The sequence below is a fragment of the Temnothorax curvispinosus genome, unplaced genomic scaffold, assembly GCF_003070985.1.
Source record: "Temnothorax curvispinosus isolate PA1 unplaced genomic scaffold, ASM307098v1 QBEX01010941.1, whole genome shotgun sequence".
Lineage (NCBI taxonomy): Eukaryota > Metazoa > Arthropoda > Insecta > Hymenoptera > Formicidae > Temnothorax > Temnothorax curvispinosus.
In genome coordinates, this window is record NW_020220721.1 from 181,889 (window position 1) to 192,292 (window position 10,404).

Here is a 10,404-nt window from a genome sequence, read left to right on the forward strand (position 1 = left end):
TGATTAACATCCCGATGAAACGAGAACGCATCTATTTAAACTATATGAGCCCGTAATGAAAATTCATTGCCTCCAATTCATTTACAACAAGACGATGCAAATTAATTACTTCATCTGATCTACATAAATTAGCATACTCAGTCTTTGTAACGCATACCTTTCTCGAGCAGGATTAAATAAATTGGCGAACACAGAAGCAGAAGTGAAAAATATACAGGAAATACTGAAACACATGAAACCTGAGTTAGAGAAAGCAGCAGAGGCTGTAGCAGGAACGATTCATGAGATTACTCGAGACACAGTAAGCACGTTTTAATCTCTGTCAAATAGTGCATCCTCATCATTCAAAAAAACGTTTTATTTCATATCTTTTACAAAAGATGTAACTTAGAAATTAGCAAACATTAGAGAATATTTAATTTGTTTTAATAACTAAAACGAATCTTTAATCCTAGGAGAGATTTAATCTTTTCGACGCATATTTGTGTTTTATAATTTTCTTTGATATCTTATAAATCTCTTAACAAAACATTTTACAGAAGATTTATAATAAGGACATGACTAATTGCCTTATAACAAGAGATTAATAAAATTATTATTGTTCAAAGCTTTTGTAAGCTTTTATAGAATAATTATTTCTTTAGAACTTAATTAATTTAATTAATTAAAAGAGCTTTAAATAAAATCTTGTAACGTTTTAATAAAATGTAGGTGAGAGATTTCTTTGTAAGTTTCATATTTTGAGGCTAGACGTGTCTACAAAATATGATACGCAAATTAAAAATAAGAATAATTAAACGGAAATGTTGTGACGCTCTTCTATCTTTGAGAAGAAAAATATTATTGTAATAAAACAATTTTTTGTGCATTAAAATTTTTTTTTTATTAAAATGTATAACTTAAATAAAAACCTAATTTTTTGAACAAGAGAGAGAAAGAGAGAGAGAGAGAGAGAGAGAGGGAGAAATAGAGATATATTATAATTTATTTTTATCTGAATCAGACAAAATACATATTAATTAAATCGTTTTTCTACATGTTAATCTGAATTAAAAAAAGTTATCATTTCTGATTGCTAAAAATGGACAAACCTGAAATATTTATAATAATAAATTAATAATTTCAGGTTAATTTGCGGAAAAAACAATTTAATTAATCATGTACTCCTGCTCTTAGGCTTCTATTAGCTTAACATTATTATTTATTGATTGTGCTTCTAAAGATCCTTTACTGTTTCCATGTAAAAGATTTGATATAGCTGTTTTATGTTTTTCACAAAATACGTATTATGTAGTCAACATACAAAGCTTATAATCTGCTTCTTGTAGATTGAAGCAGAAAAGACTAAAACAGTGGCTATGCAACAAGAAGCGGCGGCATCAAAAATGAAGGAAGAGAATAAAGCGATCAAGGATGAAGCAGAGACCGATTTGAGTACGTTTCATCCTTACAAAGAATAGTAAAAGCCCTACTGCGCGAGAGCAGTATATAAATTGTGTTGTTTAAAGCTTTAGCAGTTTAGCAACACACGTGCATGCACATGCGGTAACAGAAATTTGTTACAAAATTAAGAAGAATAATACAACAAGAGAATATTTATGTTAACTAATATTTCTGGAGAATTGAAGTCACAACTACAATGTAGTTACATACATATATACCTAAATACCTCGTCCTAATTAGTAACTACTCAATAATTATTATACATTTGTATAATATAGGTAAATATTGCGTGTGTCGAGTAAACCGCACTATTTTACTCGATACATATTGATCAGTTCTCTCATCATATTTTAGCACCTGTAGTAAGTTTGAATCTATTGAGAACGCAAAAAAATATATATATATATATATATATATATATATATATATATATATATATGTATTGAAAACAACATTCTTGTGGCAAAATATCACGAAAGTACTACGTGTTATTTAATTTGACGTTCCGCTTTCGGGAAAATATGGCGCTTTGTATACACGGGTTCAAATGTCAGAATTTTTCAACGGAGAATTTTACAATTAAAACAACACAAAGTTTATAAAACTCACGTTTACAATGTACAAATTTGTTCGTACAAATTACATCGTGTATCTGATTTCCACATGGCTTATTTTATAAATGCAATAAACAAATAGAGTTATATATTCTCAAAAAATAAATTAATAAAACATTAATAAATAAATATATATTAATATATTGATAAATTATATATATATATATATATATATATATATATATATTAATTTACATAATTACGGGAAGACTTTATTGGTTTTCAATATAAAAAATAAAACATTAGTAAAGCAGTACTTGTGAAAATATCAGCCAAGCTATTACTAATTAAATTTAGTTTTTTTTTTTTTGCATTTTATATTACATCACATAAAATATAAATATGTTTAAAAACCACCAGATCTTTCTTAACAATTTAAAAATAAATATATTTTATTTTAAAAAAATATTATAAATTCTAAAATATTTAAATTATTTATTAGAAAAATTAAATATATGTATTCTAAAAAAAAGTTTTCCTTGCATAGAATACACTATAATATCTTGCTCATGAAAGAATGTATTTTACGAAAAACATACTTGGCGCAAAATGTTATCTCTTGATACACATAATATTTAAGAAAGGATTTTAAGAGCGAAACTTAATTAAGTATGTCTATATTATTACATATGTACACACAGGTGAGGTAAAACCAATGCTCGAGGCTGCTGAAGCTAGTTTAAAGGCATTAAGTAGGAACGACATTACGCAGATAAAAGCAATGAAGAGACCGCCAGTAGGAGTGCTCTTAGTGATTGAAGCAATGTGTATTGCGAATAACATAAAACCAAACAAGGTTTGCTCAGGCATATACACAATTATGTAAATTTTATAAAATAACAATTTTAATTCTAACAGAGCATTTTTTATATTGTAATATTTACGCAATTGTAATCATAAAATTTAAATCCAATAATTGTTTTTTATTTATTTTTACAATTTGTTTATACATATTTCACACAGCAACATATTATTTTAATATTTTTGTACTTTTTTATGCTTTCAATAAAATATCTCAATTTCAGATATAGTTTCAATTAATCTTTTATGAAAAAGTACAATACAGTTCTCAATTAGTTTTTAATAATAAACAAAAGTTTTATAAAGTGTATGATTGTTTTTAGCTTCCTGGGAAACTTCCCGGTGAGAAGATATTAGACTATTGGACTCCTGGAAGTCAAATGTTGACAGATCCAATTTATTTTCTACACACAATGTCTCATTTCAAAAAGGAAGATATCACAGAGGAAATTATCAATAAATTAAAAGATTATATAGAAAATTCCAATTTTCAACCAGATAAAGTAAACATTTCTATAGTAATAAATTATATTTGTCTCACTATTTTTGCATCAATATATTTGTTTTATAAAGTTTAGATATAATATTTAAATAGATATATATGTACATATATGTATATACACATTTATTTCATCAACATATATTAATTATAATTTTTAAATATTAATATTAATATTAATAATTAATAAACTCGAAACTAATATATATGTTTCAAAAATATTATAACATATTTAATTCAAAGTAAACTTTTAATATTATTATCTGTTAAAAATTTACTTTAATCAGAAAATATAATTTAATATAAGGTAAATTATATATAATTTTTTTAGTATTTGAATTATAATAATAATATAATTATTCCCTAACAATATCGAAAGGTACTTCAAGTTTCGAAGGCTTGCCATGCTCTGTGCTTATGGATCCACGCAATGTACAACTATTACTTCGTAAATAAAAAAGTTGCACCTAAAATGGCAGCTTTGGCAAAAGCAGAGGAAATTCTGACTGAAAACGAAATATCACTCGCAAGTGTTATGACGAGACTACAGGAGATACAAGAAGGCATTGATAATTTACAGGATCAGTTGAAGGCAGAGGAAGCAAAGAAAGCTGAATTAGAAAGACAGAAGAAACTTTGTGAGGAACGAATAACACGAGCCTTAAAACTGATTGTAGGCCTGTCAGATGAACAGAAACGATGGACCATAATGGTGAACAATATAAAAATATCTTTAAAAAATGCTGTTGGTGATATCCTTCTGTCATCAGGTACGTGTGCAACATTAAACAATTGCTTCACCTTTGCTTGCAAAAAATGAAAAAATGTCACTTTTTCATATATTTTAAAAGATAATTTCTTGCATTAATACATTATTGTATAAATAAAATAACATTGTATAAAATAAGTTATACACTTACAATTTCTATACAATTGAGAAAAAACAGTTTAATAGTTTGGATACACAGTGCGCAACGATACAACCTTTTAATTTAATTTTTAATTGTCTGTCTAAAAAAGTAGATCAGTAAATTATTATATTTTAATTCATACAAAACAACAAACGAAATATATTACAGATAATTGAAGCAGTTGTCTGTTCATAATTTACATTAACAGAATAATGATAAATTAAAAATAAATAGATTTCTGTCGAAGAAATAAAATTATGACATTAAACCATGTCAATATCAATGCAATAACTGCTTATTTAGAGATGTATTATGAAATATATCTGTCACTATAATTTCTAAACCAGTACATTAACAGAATGGACTTTTCAAATTCTGTATGATCCACTTTAATAGAATTGATACGACATTTATTATATAAGAAAGTCGCAGCCAATCTGGTAAATTCAATTTTCTTACCTTGGGAGGTGCCGTTCTTACAAAGAATAGTGACACTAATCTGATTCCGCTTACAACGTTCACCTACCAGTGCGATATCAGATCGATCACCTTATAAAGATCATTAAAGAAAAAATTAAAGTATTATTTTAACAAATTTATATGTAATTATTTGTCTTACTTTATATATGTAGCATGCTTTATATGCAATTATATTCTTATATTTTTTATTTTATATCAAAAATATATCAATAATATATGTATAGTAAACAAAGATAAACCAAAAAAATTGCAAAACAGAGATATTAGAAGCATATTTAGAAAACATTTTTAATATTTATTTCTGTTTGTAGCAATTTTTTTATTACAAGTAATAATTTCATTTCTTATACACTTGTTATATATACTTTAAAAATTATTTTATAGTGTTGTCAAATATTAAAAAATATTTCTCACAAATTTTCTCCAATCTTAGTCCGATTCGAAATAACACAATATCTTCGTATGGTTCATTAGTGACAATTGTTTACTGTTCCATTCATATGAGATTGACAAAGCTTCACATGCAGCAGCTTAATCGAGTGTCCGCATAGCTTTGTCTATTCTAACAACAGAACAGGGTTGATTTCACACGATTCCTTTGTATCAGAAGCTTCCATCTTGCTTGTAGGTGCGATTGCATACCTAACGCCCTTCACGGATATTTATCGCCAAAATCTCCTGGAGACCTGGTACGACGCTCTTAGTGAAGATGTTCCTCACACTCCAGGCTGCAATCCAATACTAACTCTTGGCAATCAAATAGAGATAAGAAATTGGCACATAAGTGGTTTGCCCAGGGATGCCTTATCTGTCGAGAATGCAGTTCTCGTGATGAATTCTAAGCGGTGGCCCCTTTTCATTGATCCTCAAGCACAGGCGAATAAGTGGGTACGCAATATGGTAAGTATTACAGAGAGAAAAGTAAGAATTCTCTCTCACTCTCTCTCTCTTTTCTTTCTCTTCTCTCTTTTTTTAACCTTTTCCTGGGAAATTTATATTCCATAAATTTTCTACAGCTGTTGACAAAAGACTTTTGAAATGTAAAGAGTACATAAAGAATAAAAAAGAAAGCGAAAGAAAGAGAGAGAGAGAGAGAGAGAGAGAAGGAGAGAGAGAGAGAGAGAGAGAGAGAGAGAGAGAGCGAGAGAGAAATTAAATTTCATATTCATGAGATAGACTTAACACTGCATAAAATATATGGACACCACATAAAAGCACAAGAATTTATGACGATTATTATTATAACAAGAATTCATTATTGGAATATTTTTAATTTTATTCATATGAAACTCCATAAATTTATCAGTTATCACTTATTTGATACAGATAATTTAATCAGAATATTTGTTATTTATAATATATAATAATTCTATCAGAAATAAATAAATATATATGTATTACAAAAAAATTTAAAATTAATTGCATTTAATTTTTAAGAAATGTTAAAATACTTATTGGAGAAAAATAAACCTTTAAGAAATATCCAAAATAAAAAACTTTGAATTTTAAAATAATTCCTAAATATTTTTTAAATATCAAATTTTTATATTGTTTATATAACATTTTATATATATTTCTCTTATATATAACAGCCTAGATATAATTACTATTCATAATATGCATGTTATGCTAGTATTAAAGAGTTCAATGTAACAGTAATTTAACTTGATTTTTAAAGATTTATGAAAATTACTTTAAAAATTAAAAATTTGAATTTAATTTGAAAAATTTGAAAAAATTTGAATCCATTTAACTATACAATTGTTATACTGATTTTTTAGTGTTTTTATTATAGCCATTAATTAAAGTTCTCCTATTCTTTCAGTTAATTAAAGTTTTAATTTCAGTGCAAACCAATCGGACTTTTTATTGCAAAAATGTCGGATAAAGATCTATTAAGTACCATTGAAAATTGTGTGCAATTCGGAAAGCCATGCTTAATTGAAAATATCAGTACTGAACTAGAGGCTTCCCTAGATCCTATTCTGACTCGTGCATTATTCAAACACGCCGGACAGCCGAGTATTAAAATTGGCGAGAATATCGTACCCTACAATTTCGATTTTCGTCTTTATTTAACCACAAGGCTGCCTAATCCCCATTATGTACCAGATATAGCGGTAAAAGTGCTCATAGTCAATTCCGCGCTGACTGTTGGGTAAGATTTTAAATTTTTTGAAAAAATCTATGTGAATTATTTCGTATATTTTATAGATTCCATAATTTTTGCCTTATATTTAATGAGGTTTTGTAATGAGCCGTTTTAAAATAATTAAATTTTTGTTACTCCATTTCATGAAATTATTGAGGGCTCTTGGTGAACTGGTGTTTTACGATCATATCTTTGGTATTGTAAAGTAACTATCAAACTAAATCTAACAATAATTAGGAAAATTTTAATCAGAAATATTTTTGAGGTATCAAAAAACTGGATATACTTTTCTGAACATTTGACTGTCTTTTCTTGAATTTTTATCCTACATACTATACTATTTTTCAGATATTAATATATCTAATTCACGAAAAACTGTATTGACATCAAAGAATGTTGAATTATTAACATACAAAAAAATCTGTAATTTTAAAAAAATATATATATATCAAAATTAATCAGACTTGATTTCTTTTTTCATTCTGATTTAATAAAACAGAAAATTTATCTTATTCAATATCATTACTGGGTAACATGATGTTTGATCTGTGTTGCATTTGATTCTAATTTTATATATAACCCATATAGCGGCCTTGTTGATCAGATGCTATCTCTGGTCACTGTACAAGAGCGTCCTGATCTTGAACAAGAAAGAAACGCGATTATTGTGTCATGTGCTGAAATGAAACAAAAGCTGGAGGAGATTGAGGACAAAATTCTTTACAGACTCACGGTATCCGAAGGATCAATAATTGATGATATTGATCTGATTTATACCTTGGAGGCTTCGAAAGCCAAGAGTGAGGAAATCAAGGTAGAAAAATATATAAAATATTCTATTATTATAGGAATAAAATTTAGTGATAAAAAATTATTTTCTTTTTTCTTTATATTTTAAATGTATATATGTATATGTGTAATATTAATTTAGTAAAAGTAAGATATCATTTTTTAATAGAATGTAAAATAAATTATGTGTACATAAATTATATATTTATTAGTTTAGTTAAAAAGAATAAAAAGAAATTGCTTAATACAAAAAATAGATTTTTCTTCTTTTATTATATAAAACAGTAATTGATCTTTCACTATAGATGAAAATGGAGACCGCTGAATTTACACAAGCAGACATTGATTTAACGAGATCATTATACATGCCAGTAGCAAATCGGGCACAAATATTATTCTTTTGTATCACCGATCTCCAGCGTATCGATATCATGTATCAATATTCCCTAGAATGGTTCGTCGTTATGCTCAATAACAGCATATCAAATACCGAAAAAAGCAGTAAGTGAAGCTTTTGTATTCTACTATTGTGTCATTGATTCAAACGTACCTAATGTATAATGTAAAGAAACTACATAGATTTAACAAACTTTGCTGAGTAGACTTTTTATTAACAATATTTTGTTTTATTATAAAAAGCTTATGACCAGCAAATAGAAACATTTATATAGTATTTCTTGTAGACTAGATATAAATTAAAACTTAAAATTAAAAATTGATCAGCATATTAATATTAATTTTTTTTCAGCAAAAGTAATATTAATTTTTTTATTTAAACAATTTGTCAAAACTTATATTATTGGTACATATTCAAATATCCGAATATTAATTTAATTACTTACAGTTAAAGTTTGTTAGTTTAATCATTTAATTTCGCAGATAACATTAATAAACGGATCATGGACATCAGCAAAAATTTCACATTCACTCTTTTCACGAATATCTGTCGCAGTTTATTCGAAAAACACAAACTGCACTTCGGTTTTCTCATCTGCTCACGTATTCTTTTGGACAATGGTACAATCGATCCGATGGAATGGCAACACTTTCTTACAACAACTACACCTATACGGGTAAAACATAAATCAAATTTAAATTAATCGCTTTTTATAGTTACTGAGAACTTATTTTATTAAAGAAGAATTAATAACTTTATTCGTTTTAAAAATATACAAATATAACGGCACAATTCGTACATAGATATTATTTTATCTAATATGTCAATTAATTTTTTCCGTCCAACAAAAACCTTATGAATAATCACGTATTAATTTAATCTAATAAATTAATATATTGGAGTTATATGTGTGAAAAAACTCATGTAATCCTCAAAGTTAAGAATTATTTAAACTTAAGACTATTTTATATAACATTATTCTACTTTCAAAATATATTTAACAATACTTAAACATATAACCAAATATAAAATACAATTATATTTATTTTAATGTCTCTATTTAAAGTAAGGAGCTTTAAAGAAATAAAATATATTTTAATTTCCAATTTTTTTCTAATAAAAATGAAATAAATAGCTGTTAATAGGAATTAAAATTAAAAATTTAATTTATATTGTGATTTAAAAAATCAGTAATTTACAATTCCAAAAATAAATCTCCATGACACAAATATATACAAGTCCTTTTATCTAATTTTTTTTGCAAGCTATTTGCATAATATGCTTTCTTATACGGATGCTTTCACATGCTCAGGAAACATGAGTAGGGGTGAAAAGGTATAATTTATTATTTCTGTCACATATTATCGATATATATCCGGGGATTCCCCTTTTAGGAATTACCAAATCCCGCATCCGAATGGATTACCGCGCGATGCTGGCAGGAAATTCAAGCTTTAGAGCGGCTCCCAAAGTTCGACAAATTCATCACATCTTTCCAGTTATCGTTATCCCAATTTAAAAATATATTTGATACTCAGGAAGCACATTTGTAAGTAAATTAACTTTCTTCACATTAGAGCTTATGTCCACATAAATAATTACCATGACATTTAATTAATTAGCAAGAAGTAAGTATATAAGTAAAAGAACAGATTAAATTAAATTAATACAAATTGATCTAATCTTATAATGTAAATGATCAATTTATTTAATTTCAATTTATTATAAATAATTAATAATAATAATACTGTATTCGGTTCGGCCTTCCAGCCTAAAATCTGGGACTTGGTTTACAATTTCGTTACTTAACATTCACTCCTTCATCCATTCCCTTTTCCCTTCTCCTATTCTGTCTCATTTTTTCTAATTTTTTCATGCATTTTACATTCGCTAACGTTCCTTCCTCTCCTAAAAAATCCCTCACTCTAATCCTCTCTCCATCTATATGTGTCAGTATATGCTCAATCGTTCCTTCTTCTTCTTCACAAATCTGACATTTTCTTCTTTCCGCCGCCGCCCAGAATCTGTTTCTTTCCTCTTCGTTTCTACATCTCCATCACGCAGTCAACTTTTGGCTCCCTTTATGCCCTTTTTCTCTCAAATATTTTGGTCCCTCCTGCGCTATTATGTCCTTATATCTCTAATACCGTTGTATCTCGTGCTTCCTATATCTTACTATCCATCCATTGTTCCATCAGTCTCTCTCTCTCTCTCTCTCTCTCTCTCTCTCTCTCTCTCTCTCTCTCTCTCTCTCTCTCTCTCTCTCTCTCTCTCTCTCTCTCTCTCTCTCTCTCTCTCTCTCTCTCTCTCTCTCTCTC

At 27.3% G+C, this 10,404-nt stretch overlaps 1 protein-coding gene across 1 annotated transcript in view; it reads left to right on the forward strand.

The window, feature by feature from the left end:
- Positions 1-10,404, forward strand: part of LOC112460980 (dynein heavy chain 1, axonemal-like) — a 78,852-nt gene that overhangs the window by 63,035 nt on the left and 5,413 nt on the right. Inside the window, 11 exon segments of the mRNA XM_025025981.1 lie at positions 171-301; positions 1,329-1,434; positions 2,699-2,853; positions 3,182-3,361; positions 3,737-4,127; positions 5,377-5,648; positions 6,596-6,906; positions 7,489-7,714; positions 7,995-8,190; positions 8,569-8,762; positions 9,481-9,635. Coding sequence (XP_024881749.1) covers positions 171-301; positions 1,329-1,434; positions 2,699-2,853; positions 3,182-3,361; positions 3,737-4,127; positions 5,377-5,648; positions 6,596-6,906; positions 7,489-7,714; positions 7,995-8,190; positions 8,569-8,762; positions 9,481-9,635 — 2,317 coding nt within the window.